General features: G+C 49.5%; 1 protein-coding gene across 1 annotated transcript in view; it reads left to right on the top strand.

Moving 5' to 3' along the window:
* LOC119454608 (uncharacterized) overlaps positions 1-1,569 on the top strand; it is a 37,927-nt gene extending 36,358 nt beyond the window's left edge. The window contains exon 5 of the mRNA XM_037716496.2: positions 986-1,569. Coding sequence (XP_037572424.2) covers positions 986-1,039 — 54 coding nt within the window. The 3' untranslated portion in view covers positions 1,040-1,569. The remainder of the gene's footprint in view (positions 1-985) is intronic.
* Positions 1,570-19,994: the final 18,425 nt, after the last annotated feature.

Here is a 19,994-nt window from a genome sequence, read left to right as displayed (position 1 = left end):
GGTGTTATGCGCGGCAGTAAACGCAAGAATACAGGCTTTAATGACACAAATAGGCTCGAAGCGTTCCGGCATTGCTGTCATTCATGTACATCATGCGTACGTCTTCAACTGATGGCTGTGGCGATGCAGACTCCGCCGCTTCGTTTCGGTTTGATTCTAGCACCGTTCTTGCTCTTTTGAGTGGCACATTTGCGGCGCTCACCGAGCTCTGAAAGTAGTCCGAATTAACCAATGTGCGGCCAAATAAGTCCGAATTAACGAGAGTTTGATTGCATTGAATAATGCATACGCTGGCCGGCAGCACGCACCTTGTTGAGAAGCGTGCTCGCTGCCGCCCTTGTCGGCGAGATTTTCCCATGGAAGCCGCATTATAACCGGTATTTCGTCTCACGCGGCTGCACTGTAAGCAGTATGCATATACATGGAGTGCTATGGGGAAAATTAACGGGAGTCTCAAAAGACCGTACTATATCCGCTCCTGCACTATAAGCGGTTATGTTATAAGTGGTCTATACTGTACTGTAAGAATGCTATAGGTACCTGGTGGCTTTGCATCCTTCTGTCTGAGCTACCGAAAAGTGGCTTGCTGTGAACTTACTGTGCCCAGTTCGCACTTTTAATGGTCTCACATTTTTCAGCATTCAAAACCATTAGACTAATATATGTCGGGGGAATTGTTGGTTGGTCAAGACCCACACTTACCGAAGGATGCTATCTTGGAAGAAGTAATGAATGTCAACATGCCCTACCAGGTCCAAGCATGTAGCCAGTTTCAAAGCTGCATGGATTCAGTTGTAGGGGCTGGGGGTAGTTTTACGGAACAGCTTTTCAATATGGTCAATAGAACCACTCCACAATGTTTCGTACAATAATGTGTAGTCTTCAGACTTTTGCCCAACGCTGTGCTCTCTGGCAACCAACCCTTTCTTGGCACGTTCATTGAAGTCCTCTTTTTTTTCTTTCTTTTTCATCCTCATAACCGCAGCAGCCGGAAGGACCACCACCGCCTTACTCCGAGGGTTCCAAGAAGACAAACTGAGCATGAGTAAATGAACAGACAAGATAGACACGTCGGTGCTTGTAACTTGGCCGCTTCTAAGTTTCCCACATGCATTAGCAGATCCTTGTCCCAGTAGATTGCGTTAGTAGCCATCTCTGCTCCTTTAGTGAACCTCCCTTCCTCACCCATCTAGGACATTGCCTCTGCGCAAAATAAGGTGGACCAGTTTTCTCGTTTTTTGTTGGACCCGAAATCTGAAATGCACGCTACATGCATAACAAGGTTCTCTCCCCTCCTACCCCCCCCCCTCCCTCCCATTTTCAAAAGAAAAAAAATGAAAGAAAGGACTTAAAGCAAACATCCGAGGTGGGGAACCATATACCGATAATATGCAGAGCAAGCTATGCTTGCAGGTAGACCAGTTCTTGCTAGGCTCATTTGCAACACTTTGCGTCTCGTATGACATGACTGACAAAATGTTGCATATTGGTGTACTGTTTCTGGTCATGTTTAACACTTTGTACATGGTTGTATGGTTTTATGTAATAAAGATGTTTATCATAGTTCCATTGGACCTGTCCAATAATTAGCGCACCCAAGCTTCTTTGCCCTGCTTGCATTCTTTTGCACTCCTCTAGTGTTCTTTTGTGTATTCAGCAGTATGCGTCCCATAATTTTAGGTGTGCAAAACCTAAAACTCTTATTCTCTTTTTTTTCTGCATGATGTAATCATACAAAAATAGATGGGCACATACTGAAGCTTTTGCTCCCTATCATCATACTTCCTATCACAAAAGCTGACAATGGCCTGCTGGCCATTGTCAGCGATGGCCACATGGTGTAACTTAATTTGCGATATGCTGTACATGCATATTGTACAGCAGTATTCTTGGAAAGTTTTCTCAGTGGCCTTCGCCGATTTTTATTTTATTAGGGGGGTGGGGAGTTGGCAAGTACAACCTTGCCCCCTCATAATAAACACATATGTCGTCCTGTGCAGCCAACTCAAAAACCTACACCGTGGCTTTTGCTGGAGCTTCGTCATCGCTGAAGTCTACAAGCCAATCATCAGTTCCGACTTCCAACGCATACTACAACCTCCTACTTTATTGTCATTACAAGAACCTGAACAATTCACAATTTAAGCATGTGCATATGAACTCGCCCTTCATGCATTTAGAAATATATATGATTGCTTGAAAAATTTTAGAAAATATAATCAAGAGATACGCAAAAACATCTGAAGCCACAAGCATGCAACTCATGATTCCAATGGTGGCTTAAGGGATGAATGATCCTAATGTCATGGTTTCCTCTATAAAACTTTGTAGGTGGCAGTGATGCCATTTTCTAGCAATATGAAAAGTGGTTGAACATTCATAACTCTGGGAGAAACGTCTCTCTGCCCAATGCATGACTATGTCCATGTGAAGGTGAAGGAATCTCGACTGTAATGTCTCTATATGTTATACCAATAACATGCACATACCATCTGCAATGGTTGTAGGTGCCTGAAATTTAGCTCATACATGCCAAATGCTACAGTAAAAAAAGCGGTTAATTATACTTCTGTTGCCGAGAAATTAATGAGTAACAATTTAGGGAGCAACTTTTTGTTGGAAAGTGCAGGTCGCCAGTATGTTCCTGGGACGTTTTCTGGTTCAGTCGACATTTCCCTGGGAGGCCCAATAGCATTAAAGGTCCCCGACTGCTTCTCATGCTTCCAGGAACTGCAGCTTGTGCAGCCGTAATCTTTACCGGAAATCGCTTGCGGTGAATGCTATGCACGAAGGCGAGCATTCTGGTTCTTTATTTTCTTTTCCCCGTATGGCCGGTGCTGCAGATGCGCGGTGGCAAGCACCATTTGATGGTGCTGCAAGGGACCGAGCGGTGTACTGCTCTGTGTTTGATAGAAACACACCACGCTGCGATTAGTAGACAATTTTTGTTCAGTCAACGGCGGCGACGCCGTGCTTTCTGCGTGACAGGGCTCTTTACGCTATCGCTCTAATATGTTAAAGCTGAACTATCTGTGTTGGAACAATTGAAGCCGAACTATTTGTGCATCAAGGGACTGCAAATTCGCGTATCCAACTCAAAAATATACATCGAGGCTTTTGTTGGAACTTCGTCATCACCAAAGTCTGCGACATGATTTAAGAGCGCAAAAAAACAGACACGTTACAAAAGAAAATGGTAGACATTTGACAAGCACTACTGTCAGCTGTTTATTTGTGTGTCTGTATGTTTATTAACAGTGGAGCTGTTTAAGCTCTTGATGAGGTCGCGTAGTGCGAACAAAAAACTGCATCTGGTGATAACGTCGCCGCGTGTTCCCTAGCAATCACCTCGCGGAGCGGTGTGTGCTTCGCCTCCTCTCCGTGCCGTGCACATGTTGCCTTGACATGGGACGTTAAGGAGAGGGAAGGAGAGCATGCGCGTAGCATGCGTTATGCTCTGGAGAGAGAAAGAAATTGTAGCAGCACCAACGAGGCAACGCACAGAGCTGCTGCCGACGCCGTCCGCGTTTCCCCGCAGTCGCGCTGAACGCGCGCGGTGTCCATGACTGCAGCCGGCGCCTCAGGCGGCGGCTCGGCAGGTTTCGACCAGCCATGCCCCGGCAAGAGTGGAGGCGCAGCTTGGCCATGACGGCACCGGGGAGATAAAGCTCGGATCCCCCGCGACGGCGGCAGAACTCTTGTTGACTCTGTGGCGTGACATCGGACGAACAAAGAAGCTCTGGACACCCGAATAAGAAGCCGCTGTATCTTTAAGTGCATCGCGCGGCCAAGCGAGAATCTGCGCGTCTGCGGCAAGCCGATTTGGGGTACCGTGATTAGCAGCACTTAGCATTTCCTAGCAAAACTTAGCCAAGCCTAGTAAAACCTGGAAGAAGCTAGTTCGATCACCAGCTCCGCTGTTTACTTCAGCCTTGCACCACTAGTGCAAGCTGCCCACATTTTTGGTCTGTTTTTCTTTCGCTCTTAAATCGTCATATATACAGTGTAGACCGCTTATAACGTAAGTCGCCGGAGTCGCGAATATCCGCACTATAAGTGGTACCGCACTATAACCAAAGCAACAATTTTCAAGGCCCGCACATATGCAAAACATGTGCACCGAGCCGCCACGCGTATGCGACAGTCGAGGAATGCGGCTAGAACGTTTGCTTTCAATTTACAGTCGAATCTCGTTAATTTGAAATAATTCACGCGGCGGCGCCTCCGACCGGCATTGCTTCGGCACCACCAAAAATCGCATTGCGACGCGTGCGATCGCACCAATTTTTTTCGCTCCAGTCGCAACATGTGAAACGGCCTGTAGAGTAAAAGCTTAGGAGAGACCCCTCAATGTCGCGCGCGGAAAAAAAAAAATGCGGCGGTAATTTCACCCTCTCTCAAATCGCAAGGTCGCCGATTCTGCGTTGCGCCGGAACATTCGTGTACCTGCCGACGTCTCAGCCACGCTACCCTAGCCACGCGTAGAAAATGGCAGTGAACCCTTCTTTATCCTTTATGCTTCCTCTACTTTCTAGTGACATGTTGACCTTGCACGCTGCGGCCGTAAGGGAAGCAGTGGCGCTGTCCCAGGCCGGCCAACGAAACTGCCCACGCCGGCAAACGCCCGCTTCCCGATAACGGCAGAAAACGAAACTTCGGGGAGCTGGCACTGGGCCGGCTGGAGCGGCGGCGCCTGCACGGCGGCGAGCGCGCACGATGACAGTCGAAAGTGAAGGAGTTACGAGGGAGGCTGAGGGGAGCCACCGAAGCGGCGAAGTTAGTTGCCGAGGCGAAATCCGCTTCCCTGGCGCCCTCCTCCCTCACATTCCACGGTCGCCGCGTGTGCCCTTCGCCGTGCTGTGCCGGCGCCGCCCGCTCTCCGAAGTTTCGTTTACTGCCGTTATCGTGAAGCGAGCTTCGGCCGGTGTTGGCAGTTTCATGGCCCTCGCTCGCTATGCGCGCCGTGATATTTCACGACTCGCACTCAATATTCTGGTTTCAGCCTCACTGGCTGTTCGTTCGCACCACGTGCCCTTCTCCTCCACTTCGTCATTCTTTTTCCTCGAGCACTTCTTGGGGCGCCCGTTTGAGGGGAGCGTTCGCCGTCTCCGCTGACTTCCGTACTCCCAGGCGGCCGCACTGTAACCGGTATTTCGTTTCCCGCAACTGCACTATAAGCAATACATGTATACATGGAGTGCTATGGGAAAATTAACGGGAGTGTGAAAAGACCGCACTATATCCGGTCCTGCACTATAAGCGGTTACGTTATAAGTGGTCTATACTGTATACTACTAGTCCCTCTGAAAGTCCTAAGTCTACAAGCCAATCATTGGTTCCGACTTCCTCGCATACTACAACCTACGACCTGATTGTTGTCACGACCGCCTCATCGACACAACTCTTCGCCAGGCCAGCATATGACCAATGAGCGCAGCGTCAAGGTACTTGCTGTTGGAAACCTATCGCCTTACTACATCCTTCTCGCCGAATTTTATGACTTGGCTAATAACAGCGGGTTTCCACGCGTGGTTCGTCACAACTGTGTACACTACATCCAGACCACCGAAGGTTGCCCTCTGGTTTCCTGCCACACCCGTTGCCTAGCTCCAGACCGCCTGCTCATTGCCAAAGCAGAGTTTGACTCTATGCTCGACGAAGGAATCCCCCACCGCTTCACCTCATACCGAAGACGGCTCGCTGGCAACCCTGCAGAGATTGTCGTACCCTCAACACCCGCGCCATTCCCGACATGTACCCCGTTTGTCACGTACAGGGCTTTGAACACCACATACAACGCTGCCTGTCGTGTCTGTGTTTGATTTGGTCAAGGCCTATTCGCAAAATCCTGTCAACCCGGACGACATCCCGAAGACCGCTATCATTACGCCCTTTGGTCTGTTCGAGTTTCCGTTCATGAGCTTCTGCCTTGGAAACGCAGGACAATCCTTCCACCGCTTCATCGATGACGTCGTCTGCAGCCACGAATTCTTCTTGGTGCAGTCATCGTCGCCTTTCTGGGCTACTAACTATCAGCAGAAGGGACACGTCAGAGCACTGCACAGGCCGTGATTCTCAGCCTGGGCCCGGCCCAGTATGTGCATGACTCAAAGCAAGACCAGCCCGGCCCAGCTTCGCCTGAAAAAAAAAAAATTTTTCACCTACTCGACTTCCACTTCTTATATGTGACATGTCTTTTCTAAGTAGCGTCCCAATCAACAATCGAAACTGTTACCACCCCAGTTTTCTAGTCCAGGTTTTGGAACACGCAGCTCAACACTTCAAAGAAAGCCACATGGCTATCTTGCTGCAAGATCACATACCTCGATGTAGCTGGCCAGTGCAATGGCATGCTCAGCGAACACACGCAAATGACTGCCGAGCCACTAACCACGAACACGCCGCAGAATCTTACTCACGCGTGACGTTGCTGCCAGGTCTCCCGTTACATGCGTATGCCTGCTCTATGGCTTAAACTGTGGAACTCCCATACCGCAACGGAAATGCCAGCCCCCACCTGTAGGCAGTGCCTGTGTTTGTGTTAGCCCACGAGAACCTGCCTATTGACCCTTTTCGCGAAGCAGTTTACTCTAAAGGAACGAGATGGTGCTTTCGGCGGCGCGCCATACGCTGCTTCAGCGAATGCGCACGAATACGAAACCATTATCGCTTCTGCCCTGCTACTGGGCGATCAGCTGTCGGAAATGCAACTAGGGGTTCGCTAATGCACTGTGCTCAATTCATGCTGCAAAATGTGTGACGATAAAGGGAAGACGTGTGCGATAACTGCAAAAATAGTGATAAGCATATTAAGGAATGGAATCAACCTGTGTCACCGCTTACACAAGGACTGCCTGTGTTGCCGGCCCTTCGCGATGCACGGCTTTCCTCGAGGATAAAAACAATTGGTGTGGTTTAGCTTTGGTTAACCCTGGTTGATATAGAAAGCTTCACTGCCCTCGCTAGGCCCATTGTCGAGCTGTGGCCGAGGTGTGGTTTTGCAATCATGTACAGGCATGTTTGCAATGAATACAGTGTTTATTCATCATTTTTTATGCCTATGAAGACACTGCGGTGATCAGTAAAGTAGTGAGACTTGGTTGCAATACACAGCCGGGCCGAACTCTACTTGGGCAATGGCGGCAATGTCTCCTTTCAGGGCTCCGTAAAGGCCTAAATATAGTCCGACGTAGTGTGAACACGCGCACATGTTATGTCACGTTGGCGAGAACAACAGCGGCTATAGTTCGACTGATGGTTCGACATATTGGCACCGGCAACGTAACCTGACGCGCGGCCAATGCGCTCCGACACGCCCGGCGTCTGATGGCGCTCGCCCACGTGCCAATAACGTCGGACTATAAACGCGCCTTAATGCTCTCTTGTGGTTTGACCTCTAGCTCTCAAGTTGAAAACTGTTGAGTCGCCGACGGCTGCCCGAGGTAGCGTAATGAAGCTTTCGCTTCAAAAAAAGTGAACTCATCTGCAGGGGCTGTATAGCTAACCTCCAAAGAAAGGACTTCAGAATGTCGGCACTTAAGAGTGAGTACCGCTCGTTACAAAAAGTAGCGCCACTTACTGGCTTAGTAAGTTTATAGCACGTTATCTACACACGTACATCCACCCCTACTCGCACACAAACTTACGCCCACCCTATTGCCAACGTATCAATGAGTGGGCACACACTTGAATCAATGTGCCGAAGCATGAGTGACGGCGACTACATGGACAAGATACGAATGTTGGAAGCTGAACATTTCGTGACAGTCCACAGAATAAGCTAGGGTTAGCGAGAATACGTCTTTGCTACAAGCTACCACGAAGTACAGAACATTTACATTCCATGCTTTGTGCCCAGCAAGAACAAATCAATCGCAGCAGAGCACCCTCGCAAGCGATTAGGCTGATATAGGGGTCGCATTGAGGAACAGAGGAACTTTAGTGAGTCAGAAAGATGACAAGCTGCTGCTTACAAATATTTGCCAAATAAAGAAGGAAGGACACACCGTATAAGCTGCTTGCACTGTTTGGACAAGGCTTAATGAGCACTTGCATGTCCTCTAAAGCTGTGGCCAAAGCTTCGTGGCGTCCACACAATCACCGTCTACGTCGAAACGGAGGTTTTCAGCGCCGCACCGGCGTGGCGCGCTTGCATTGTAAACACGGAGGCAGCTGAGGCAAGTAATGGACGCGTCACCACGTGATCAAACATGGCAGCGACCGTGGGATTGCCGCGAAAAGGGTCAATATGGCGCTGAGCGATATTCGTGCTGTGAGGCGGCTGCTTGGGCTCCCGTTACAGAAGCTTGTCCATGCAGTGTCTATATACAGTGGAATCTCGATGATACGATCACGGCTAATACGAATTTCCGGATTATACGAATTTTTCTGTGGTCCCGGCTGAGCCTCATTACTTTGCAATGTGCTAGAGAACGGTTGTTACGAATATATTTTCGACCTGCGTCGGTTGATACTAATAAACGCCGCCCGACCGACGGCCGCGAAAGGTGCGGAGGCGCATCGGTGCTCTTTCGGTGCGGAGGCGCGGATGCGGCGCCGGACAGCGCGGAGGCCCCGCGACTGGGCGCGAAGAGTTTGACGCGGTGGCGCTTTTCTTGCTTTTGCGCGCGGCCGCCGCAGCGAGCGAAGGTTCGTGCGGTCTATCGCTTCAACGGAAACTGAGGGGCGTAAGCACCGCGCATACAAAGGTCAGAGCCGTGTGGAGATCGCTTTCAAGATACGGTGCGCGCGACAACCCCGACAGCCGGCACAGGTACAAAGTACAAGAACGCATTTGTTGGCAGAGTAGAAGCTCCCCCCCTCCCTCCTTCCCTCCCTCCTGCGCTGCCTTCCCGCTTTGCTCCTTTCTGTGGGAGATTGCGTCGCCAGTTACCCTTGCGCCCGGTTGCAAGATACGCATTTGGTGCCCCGCAGCACAGCGTCGCCCCCCCCCCCCCCCCGGCCTTTCGCGCGACGGAAGCAGGGCCGGGCTCGACTGGCGCGCCCGGCCGTGACGGAAGTCGCGTTTGCTCTCCCCTGTGCGTTCGCTCTCCGTGCGTGAAGGCGCGCGTCCCCCGCGCGAAAGGCGCGCTTTCACTCACACATACGGCGCGCGGTGACGATCGCCCTTGGACTCATGCTCCACATCTCATGCTCCTCCTCCGCATCGCCTTCTTTGATCTCCTCTCCCGTCGGTGGGCGCACCTCGTTGAGAAGCGTGCTCGCAACCGCCCTTGTCGGCTAGATTTTCCAGCGGAAGCCGCATTATAACCGGCATTTCGTCTCACGCGGCTGCACTGTAAGCGGTATGCGTATACATGGAGTTCTATGGGAGCGTAAGCGGGAGTTGCAAAAGGTCCCGTTGTAGCCAGTTCTGCACTATAAACAGTTACGTTATAAGTGATCTATACTGTAAATGCTTTTTATGTGCGCGTGCCTGAGTGAGTTCACCTCCGACTCTTTAATTTAGCTAGTTTTAATTGTGTTTCGATTATACGAATTTCGGCTAATACGAATATTTTTCGTGATCCCGTGAGATTCGTATCATCGAGATTTCACTGTATCTTGGGAACTGCAGTGAAAGTGCGTAATTCCCAGTGGTCTCTGTCTCGAAGAGCAGCGAAGTTGCATGAACCTTCGGCTGCGGAAGAATAAACTTACTAAGCCAGTAAGTGGCGCTACTTATTTTTGTAACGAGCGGTACCTTCCCAGTTCTAATGCAGTTGCGTGCACTGCATGCAAGGCTGATTATGTCAGCGAATCTGAAGTATCTCTTAATTCTGGTAAGCCTAGACGTTGAAGCTTTAAAAATAGTTTTGAATAGCATACAAAATTGAATGCCTTCGTAAAGTCCAAAAATATTTCGTAAAACTGACCTGACTTATCCAGAATCGATAGAAAGCTATGAATTGGTATCAGCTGGGTGTCTGCAGAAAGCCCCCTTCTAAAACAATGCTGGAACGGGGTAATTATGTTACAGACGGCGACCGATTTTCCGGATGGCCGTTCTTCGGACATGCCCGATAATTCGGACGCCTTCGCGGCCCCGCCACGTGCCCCATAGAATCGATGTATAAGCGTGGCCCCTGAATAAGAAAAAAAGTGCGGCCTGCCGCGTGCATCGAAAACGGCGTGATCTGTAGTGGAGCCACCAGTCAAGGACTGTTGTCTGGACACGGTGTAGAAAAAGCGCGAGGAACGCCGTTGCCCGTGGCGCAAGTGGCGCCTTCGGGCCAGCCAAGTGGCCGAGATTGCAACTTCGGCTAGGACGCTCGCTCCCATTGCAGCCCGCCTGACACGGCAGGCCGTACCTTTTTAGGGGCGAAGCACCTTAGGGCCTTCTAGAAATATCCGGCGCGGCGCCGGGTATTTGATCGGCAGTGGCGCACTTCCATTTTTCGTTGGCGGTGGGAACCGAAACCACAAATTTAAAGAGCTGTTTGGCTACATCCTTCATTGCTAAACTGATTGAAATTCTGGGCTTTTCATAATAATTGTGGAGAGGACCGAATACAGAGGCGTTGAAAGTGAGAAACACAAAACGTTTTGATAATGTTTTGCTTTTTAGCAAACACATTTGGAAAAACATTGAGCACATATCTGAAGGCGCGTAAAGTGTATTTGTATATTTCATCCCCCACGAATATGCCGAACCTTGCTTATTTTTTGCGTCGTAGTTGCAATTGTGTTCTTTTTCGCTATGCCTCGGTTTATATGAGATATTGTTCCATTGAACAAATAGTCAGTGAATTCGTCTAGAATTGCTAAGCCAGCACCGACGCACGTGACACTCTCTAGATATGTTAATCTTGTTTCCACTTGTCCTGAATGCTTTATGTAAAAATAAATAAATAATAGAACAGAACTCTTCTATGACCATCTATTGCTGCGTTCAATTCTTAAGCAGTCAACCAATGACCAGATGCTATAACACACATTCCCGACCGGACAGTTAGTGAAATCACTTGTTCTGAATATTAGTGACCCTTTGCTTAAGTAACTTTTCATATAACGGCCTTTTTCCCGTAAGAAAAACGAATCAAAATACTTTTTTTGTTTGTGCTTCAGGTGAATATATTTTCAGCTGAGATTTGTTATGATCCGGTTCAAAACAAATTTGCTCTATTTGATAACTCATCATCACCAGGTTGATTGAACCAAGTGCGGATTAGTAGACATGCAGGGAGGATGCACAATTACTTCAGGGGGAAAAAAAAGCTTTTTTTTTTAACTTGCACGTCGAAACGGATTTATTATTCACTGCAGCTATCGGTGTCGTTGCATTCGATTTTTCATATGAATGTTCCAAAGAAACAGCACCATGCACTAGACATGTAGAAATATTTTTATTTAGGAAACGAACAAACTGGGAACAAAACAATGATTGGATCGAACAATTTCATTCAGAGGCAAGATTTGCAAAGGCTGTAGTTATCATGAATACACAAGAGTACCCATGACTGTCAAGTCGTCATTCCGACGTTCTGAGGCCGCTGTTTCCTCTCGTCGCTCTATATTGCGGTTTTGAAAGGAGTTTCGGAATCCCACGTTGCGCTGACTGGTGACGACACGCATGCGCAGATGCGCGGAGAACAGGGTTGCTTTTGTTTGTTTTATGTTGCTTCATTGCTCCCCTATGATTCTATGCCTGAGACAGGGAAAAGACTTAAACAAGACAACACAAATCTCAAATGAAGCTGCATTTACTTTAAAAAAGAATTTTATTCCTACTTAAATGGCGCGCCGATCGCGCCGAGAAAAAGCGGCGGCGGCGCGCCGATCAGTTTGCGTCGGCGGCGCCACGAGAACAGTCGGCGGCGGCGCGCCGACGTCTCGGCGCACACCTCTAGTCCCTTCCTCGTCGTCCGTAGCTCTGGTTTGCATGGAGTCCGCTAGGGGTGCTGTGGTCGTTCCCGACGCGTGCTCTGTCTCTTCAGCCATGGATGATAACGGTCGCTTCTGATAACGGCGCGCCCGCTATGGATGAAAAGGCGAGAGTGGCGGCTCAACTGCAAGCGGAGTCGAGGGCTCGCAAAGCTGCTGCAGCACGGCGACGCAGACAACAAGCGGGTCCGGAGTGTAAGGCGCGGGAAGCTGCAGCAAAACGGCAACGCCGGCAACGGACCCTGAGCTGAGGGTTCGTGAAGCTGTAGCAGCACGGCAACGCTGGCATGCGGACCCGGAGCTGAGGGCTCGCGAAGCTCGCGCTTGAACCGAGTATCGGCGCCACGAAGGAGGTTTAAAAAATGTCCTTTACAGTACCGCGCACCTCATGCTTTCAAACAGAAATGAACTGTCATTTGGAAAAACACATTTCCTCCCGATGCGCTGAAGTTGCGATGAATCAAAAATTTGCCGCGTATCTGCGTGCTTCGCTGCAAATGTCGTCGAAAGACGATAGTCTTCTGCAGGCCGTACTACATGAGTGCTGGTCTGATCCGCGGCCACCCGTGATGCTGTTCTCGTACCATTTCCGTCCTGGCATGAAGGTTTGTTTGAACAGATTTCATTTTACCGCATTATTTCATCAAGCGGCCATTTATGTTTTGCCCTGCCTCAGACAGCGCTTCCTTTATGTTGAATCGGCCGCATCTGGCTGACATTGATAAAATTGAGGAGGCGCTGCGTGAGACATGGACGCCATCTGGCAATACATCGGGAAACATGAGCTTGTGCAGAGGGTTTTCTTCCTCCATGGCAGAGGGCGCTCGTCGGCGCGCAGTCGGGGAACGTCGTTCGTCGGCGCGCATAGCATGGCATTTTCAGCGCAGCTTAAGAAACCAGGGTCTTTAGAGTTACGTATCTATGTATTTTCTATTAAAGGAACACACCTCCTAATACTTACCTAGTGATGTTGCGCCTCAGATATGCGTAATATTTACTTTGTGATCGATAACGTTCACAAGTATGAACAGCCGTACCAGTTTAAGTAGTGTGGGCGGTAAGCAAGTGGTCCAACTTTGGCCGGGTGACTGAATCGGGTGACAGACAGACAAACAGACAGACAGACCAAATTTTCAGCGTTTAAGTTCCCCAAGAAAGACTATCGTCTTTAAAATTGCTGGAGTGGCAGCCCCCGCAGTTTCTTACCAGCACAGGTGAAGCCACAGTTTGCCTATACTTCTACTCTGAAAGAGGGCCGTGATAGCTGAAATCCGCTAGCAGCTCACGTTCTTTTGGTCAGTTCTTGCAAATGCTCGGCTAAATTGAAATTAAAAGCTCGAACCTTTCGCTTAAAATATTACATTTGGCTGTGCATTAATATCATGATGTGCCATAAAATTTGAAAATAGCTTAAGGCTTTCTTCTGAAACCAGTTACAGAAAGGAAGATATCTAACGATATCTGCACGGATAAATTATCCTCCTAAAAACACCACAGAGTGGGAAGAAAGTGCTTCGTATATTCCTCACTGTTTCCTAGCGTTATTGCTTGCCTATGGTAAGATGGCGGCGGTCCGGCTTCACTTTTGAGACGGCAGCTCCACTCCAGCATTTTTTTTTTAAAACCTCCTTGGGCGCCACCAACCTGAGCTAAAGAACGCTTCCGGTGTTTTGCCGCCGCTTCCCGCACTCTCGCCGCCTCTGAGTCCGCTTGCCGGCGTCGCCGTGCTACTGCATTGATCACAAGGCTTCGCCCACTCATCATCATTCACTTCGTGGATATGCGGCGAGTTTTTTTCTCTCTTTTTTTAATGCAGTGGTCGGCAGCTTTGCACCGGTCGATCGTCACGCATGCGTAATCATGCAAACGGCAATTAAACTTCGCAGTTCGATATATCTTGAAGACTGGATACGCTATAAGAATTCTGCCAAGTGGAACTCTTAGAAACATGCCTGCCTCTAACATATCAATACAAACGTGCCTGCTTACTGCAGCCAGTCAGAAGTTCATTATGCAATTTTTGTGAACTGCACTGCTAACAGCGATACTTATCATCTCCCTTGTGTCTCCTCGCAATGGCGCACCGACGGGGGGGGGTTCGGGGTTTGTAACCCCCCCCCCCCCCTCAGGCTGACTTAACCCCCCCCCCCTTTTGTTTAACCCCTTTTCTTTCCTTGCGCATTTGAATACTGCAACTAAGATGTAAGACGCGCAATCGTCTGTACACTCGCAAAAAGCGCATTTTTTGACAATTTCCCGTGAAGAAACTGAAATTAGTGCTGTTTAGATGGTATGGCAAACTGTCAACCCCCCCCCCCCCCCTTGCAGAGATCCTGGGTGCGCCACTGCCCCCTCGCCACATAACCCTACTGTAGAGGTCTTCACGTACGTCTCAGCAACGCATCTCAGCGCCTAATAAAAAAAATGGCCGCGTATCTGCGTGCTTCGCTGTAAATGTCGTCGAAAGACGATAGTCTTCTGCCGGCCGTACTACATGAGTGCTGGTCTGATCCGCGGCCACCCGTGATGCTGTTCTCGTACCATTTCCGTCCTGGCATGATAAATGCAATGGAGGTTTGTTTGAACAGATTTCATTTTACCGCATTATCACTGCTGGCATGCCATGTGTTCGTACCTCCACGATATGTCAGCAATGTTTTGGTCGCGTGTGCTATACTGTATAGCATGATAGTTTGCAAAGAAGAACCATTTGTGAGACATGAATTTATTTTATTGCGTGGAAGGGTCAATGGCTGTGCGCATGTAGACGCCTTCCCGTCTCCGGTGCGCCGAAGTAGACGCCTTCCCGTCTCCGGTGACGCCAGGGTGTGAGGCACGATCACGTTCCACAGTGGCACTGGTACCACTGGCACACTGAGTGTCACCATGACATCCCTCGTCGTCCGACGCATTGGCAACCAAGCAGAGCAGAGGTCTGTGTACGCTGAAGTAGGAGGCGTACTTCAGTACTTCCACGTTCTTTAGCCCGCGTTGGAAGACGGGGTCGAGAGCCGTTCCAAACGGAACGGAGCGAAGTGCCTACAACCCGCGGGTTGTAGGCACTTCGCTTTCGCTTGCCGAGCTCCTTGCGCTAGCCGCTCGGCTCGTTGCTCGGACGTTTCCTGGGCACGCTTCAGACGACGAGCGTCGGCACGCCGGCGCTTCTCCGCTGCAATTTGGTCGTCGGTCTTTTCCCTGCGTTGTCTGGGCATGTCTTGTAGAGTGGGTTGTATTTCATCAAGCGGCCATTTATGTTTTGCCCTGCCTCAGACAGCGCTTCCTTTATGTTGAATCGGCCCCATCTGGCTGGCATTAATAAAACTGAGGAGGCGGAATCGGCCGCATCTGGCTGGCATTGATAAAATTGAGGAGGCGCTGCGTGAGACATGGACGCCATCTGGCAATACATCGGGAAACATGAGCTTGTGCAGAGGGTTTCCTTCCTCCATGGCAGAGGGCGCTCGTCGGCGCGCACTCGGGGAAACACGAGCTTGTGCAGAGGGTTCCCTCCCTTCGTGGCAGACGTCGTTCGTCGGCGCGCATAGCATGGCATTTTCAGCGCAGCTTGAGAAACTAGGGTCTTTAGAGTTACGTATCTATGTATTTTCTATTAAAGGAACACACCTCCTAATACTTACCTAGTGATGTTGCGCCTCAGATATGCGTAATATTTACTTTTTGATCGATAACGTTCACAAGTATGAACAGCCGTACCAGTTTAAGTAGTGTGGGCGGTAAGCAAGTGGTCCAACTTTGGCCGGGTGGCTGAATCGGTTGACAGACAGACAGACAGACATACAGACCAAATTTTCAGCGTTTAAGTTCCCCAAGAAAGACTATCGTCTTTAAAAACAAGAATCACCGGCCCTTCCACTCCGTGGTCGAACAGTGAAGCTGTGTTAGTTACACGGAGTGTTACATGTGCATGTAACGATGCACGCGGCACGTGATGCAATTGCGTAAACATAAGTAAACACAGATCTACAACAGGCAGTTATATTGAAACGTTGCGAGGCGAGAAGAGACAGCGACTTCCGACGCTACTCGACGAGTGTCCAGTTCTCTGGTCGAAACCTGCCGAGCCGCCGAACAGAGGCATCGCCTGTAGTCACGGACACCGCGTGCGTTCTGAGCGAACGCGGGGAAACGCGGACGGCGTCGGCAGCAGCTCTGCGCGTTGCCTCGTTGGTGCTGCAATGCGCGTTCGTTTAGGGAGCCGACATGAAACGCCGTTTAGGGTGGTGACAGCCTTTGTAATGGTACTTGCCGCCGCCAGCTAAATTGGAGGGTTAAATGTGGGGACCAAAATGGCGCAAGACCAGCCGACAGACCACATTTCTCGCAACCCTTGGTGACGTGAAATTAATTAACTTCTTTTAATAAATTTTGGCCTCAGCAGCCAGAGACAAATGGTGCGTCTGAGTGCCGTACACGGCACGTCTACGTTTTACTTAAACAGACTAGTAAGGACAGTCTTTATTGCAGCACACTTCGAAAAACACCCTTTATATATTATGTACAACTGGAAGGCAACGACAATGCTTAATGCAGTTCACATTCTTGGCGTGAGATAATGCTACCACATGCACACCATCGTGCCTTATAACTTGTTGCTTTACATGGGTCGCACGACATGCAATAGAAAAGTAAGTTTGATGTGTTAAAATAAAAGGAAAATGCAACTAGTATATTAAAGATGTATGCAGGTTTCTTGTGCGCATTGGCGCAAAACTAAATTAAAGAAATTTAATACATCGCGTGCTAACATGAGTACATCAGAGCGTGACAAAAAAAAAAGGCAGAAAGACTGGGGATCAAAATGGCTACCCACCAAATTTGGCGGTAAATAGCGGTCAATATGTTGGTGTTGTCCCCACCCTAAAACAGCGCTTGAATGTAGGCTCCCTACGTTCGTTATATGAAAGGGCGCGCCGCACAGAAACACCTTCTCTTATAGACGGTTTCATGCCCGCGATAACAGCAGCGAGCGCGCCGCCCCCAAGAAACTTCCGGTCACGTGCCTTATCAGTCTTCTATGGTTTAACGCATGGTTGCGTCTTTGCCAGTTACACTTAGCAGCACGTCAGAGGGCAAAACCAGAAGCCGTGCAGGGCCTATGTTTGCAAACAGTGAAAGGGTCTATACCCATCGCCTTTCCTTGCGCCTGCGGCCTCTTATTGGTCGCCTCCTCACCCAAACACCTGGACCACGAGGAGCGCTCCTCAGCCTTTCCTTCTCTCCACTTCGCTTTGCATAGCTGCACCGAGTTTTGAGCGGTTGCCGAACACGACTGGAACTCAAGCTTAAACGGCTCCGCTGTTGAAACCTGTCAACTTTGATCACCCTGTATAGCGCGCATATATTCAAGTGTGCGCCCATTAACTTATTCTTGACCCGTTGGTGAAAGAGTGCGCGTAAATTTCCGTGCCAGATGGGGTAGAGATGTGTTACAGTGTAGATAATGTGCGCGAAACCTACTTACTATGACAGGAAGCGGCGCGACACCCTTTATCATTGTGTAAAGAGTGGTACTCACTCTTGCCGACGTACCGGGGCTGAAGCCCTTTCTTTGAAGGTTAGCGATATAACGCTGGCGGGTGAGGAAATTTCTGTATCCTCGAGGAAAGTCGTACATCTCGAACTGCTGGAAACACGTACGGACAGTTGGAGCGTGAAGCATCGTCTGCCTGGAAGTCCGGTAGGAGAATTTTTTTTTTTCAGGCCAGGCCGGGCCGGGCCGGTCTCCCTTTGAGCCATGCACGCACCGGGCCGGACTCGGGCGGGTAAACATAGGCATACTAACTCAATAAAAAAGCATGGTGTCACGCGCGCATTAGCAAACATGAACACATTTCACTCGATGACCGCGGAAACTCTCTGTTGAAACGCTGGAGTGAGGTCACGCTATTTTGCCAGATGGCTTTCAAGATACAGCGGCCCGCCCGGGCCGCAAGGTTTAGGGGGGAGATAGGGAGCGCTGGGGCGCTTTCTACACCGGGCGGCCCCGGCGGCCGCGCGGGCCGCTGTATCTTGAAAACCATCTGCGTCGGGGACACAGTCCGCCGTGTTTTCGCAGCCGCTCGGAGTAGAACCCCCCCCCCCCCCCCGCCCCCAATTTTCCCTACCGTCCCCTCGGAATGTGCACGCGACGGAAGACGGCGCGCTTGTTTCCCGCTTCCCTCCCTTGCGCGCGCGATATTGAGCCGCGATTGCCGGCTCACTCTCGCACGATTTCACTCACACATACAGCATACGGCGCGCGGTGACTATTTTATCGCCGTTGAACATTATACGGAGCCTCACGACAACGGCGACGGCAGAAATGCGCCTGGAGTGTCCATATAATTGCTATCGTAATAAAACTATCAGTGGGCAAGACCATTTGAAAGGATGAAGACGGCACACTTCGCATATCCTGACACAGACGAAACAGTGATTCAGGGGAGGTGGAGTTGCACATGCTGGGGCTGTAGGCTGTGAAAAAAAGATGGAGGTAATAAGTTACATTCTTTCACACAGCAAATTTGCTGGAACAAATTTCAGCAGTTTCCACAAAACAGCGCTTTGAATTCATTTGGGTCAACTCACTATATTTTGTTGCGGGATTTATGCTAATTATATGGCACAGAAATTTAACAAGCCAAGTTGTTATTCTAACTGCTACTAAATTGAAGTAACCGGTTTGGCACTGCTGCTTTCTCAACAGCTGTCTCAAAATATTTGTTATCATTTTTTTACAGTCAAATTATCTTGATCCAGGAATTCCTCATACACTTGTACATGAAGCACTGACGGATTAGGTTGTTAAACTTTATATTTAATCCCTGTATTCCTCGTTCTGCAGAATGACTATTGCAGATAGACTAGCATCCAAAAGTTGGAAGCCACTGGTCAGCTTTCTATAAGCATTTCCTATTATAGAAGAACTCGTGCTACACCGCGGGGAGAAGACACTTTGCTTGAACACCGGAGCGCGTAACCACGGCGGTGGCTTAGCGGCTATGGTGTTACGCTCCTAAGCACGAGGTCGCGGGATCAAATACCGGCTGCGGCGGACGCATCTAGAAGGGGGTGAAATGCAAAAACGCCCGTGTCCCGTGCAGCGGGGCCAAGTTAACGATACCCTGGTAGTCAAAATTAATCCGAAGTCCCCCACTACGGCGTGCCTCATAATCAAATGGTGGTTTTGGCACGTAAAACCCAGAATTCAATTCACCGGAGCCGCGTGGTTCGTGCCGACTTAAGCACCCTCGTATGCATTGCGGGACAGCGTCGACTTGCTGCGAAGGTAAACTTGGTCGTTCTCAGCAAAATCTGCTTATCTGCTTAGTCCTCATTTAACAACCGTAAATATCGCATATATCAAATTAACATCTCATAAAGAGGAAGACAAAAGCAGGCTGTTTGTTCGGTTATACAGAAGATGCGTGTCGTAAAATGTGCCCGGCGCCGTACTAGACAACGCGAGAAAACAGCGCTTGCAGTGTTTATTGCTGCTGTGCAGTGATCCTTTAAATGATTTCCGCACCACGCGAAGCTCCAGGCGGCCTGCAATGTTTAACCAAGAACGGGCAAGCACAGTGTTCTCTAGCTTAACCACCTCGGACGTGTAGCACGCGTTGAAACATTTCCAGCAGAAATAAATTATCAAGTTTCTATGCCCTCAAGAACACAAAGCAGCAGTCGCCGAGATACGTTATAACGACGGACTATTTCCGTCATCTGGTTAGTTACTATCACTGAACTCAGGAGCTGCTTTTTATAAGTAGCTTCAATGTCTTTACACACTACAGACCACGTATGGAAGAGCCTTCTTTTCGTCTTATAGCCGCTTCATTAAGATTAGGGAATATTCACTACATAACGACTGCATGAAAGGTGCATACCTTTCATTCTCTTGGAAGCGGAAAAAAAGTGGCCCTGCTGTCTTTCCCCTTGTTGGCCCTTGTAGAGGCAACCAGCGCTGAAACTGCGCGTGCCAGCAGCAGCTCCGTAACACACAACCTAGCGAGCGGTGGAAACAGTTTTCAGCTGCGCATGCTGTGGTTTCGCGTCATCAATTTCACCACTACTCTTTGATGTACAGGGTCGCCCACTCTTAATGGGAATTC

The sequence above is a fragment of the Dermacentor silvarum genome, chromosome 5 (genome assembly GCF_013339745.2).
Source record: "Dermacentor silvarum isolate Dsil-2018 chromosome 5, BIME_Dsil_1.4, whole genome shotgun sequence".
NCBI lineage: Eukaryota > Metazoa > Arthropoda > Arachnida > Ixodida > Ixodidae > Dermacentor > Dermacentor silvarum.
This window is presented reverse-complemented; position numbering and strand designations above follow the sequence as displayed.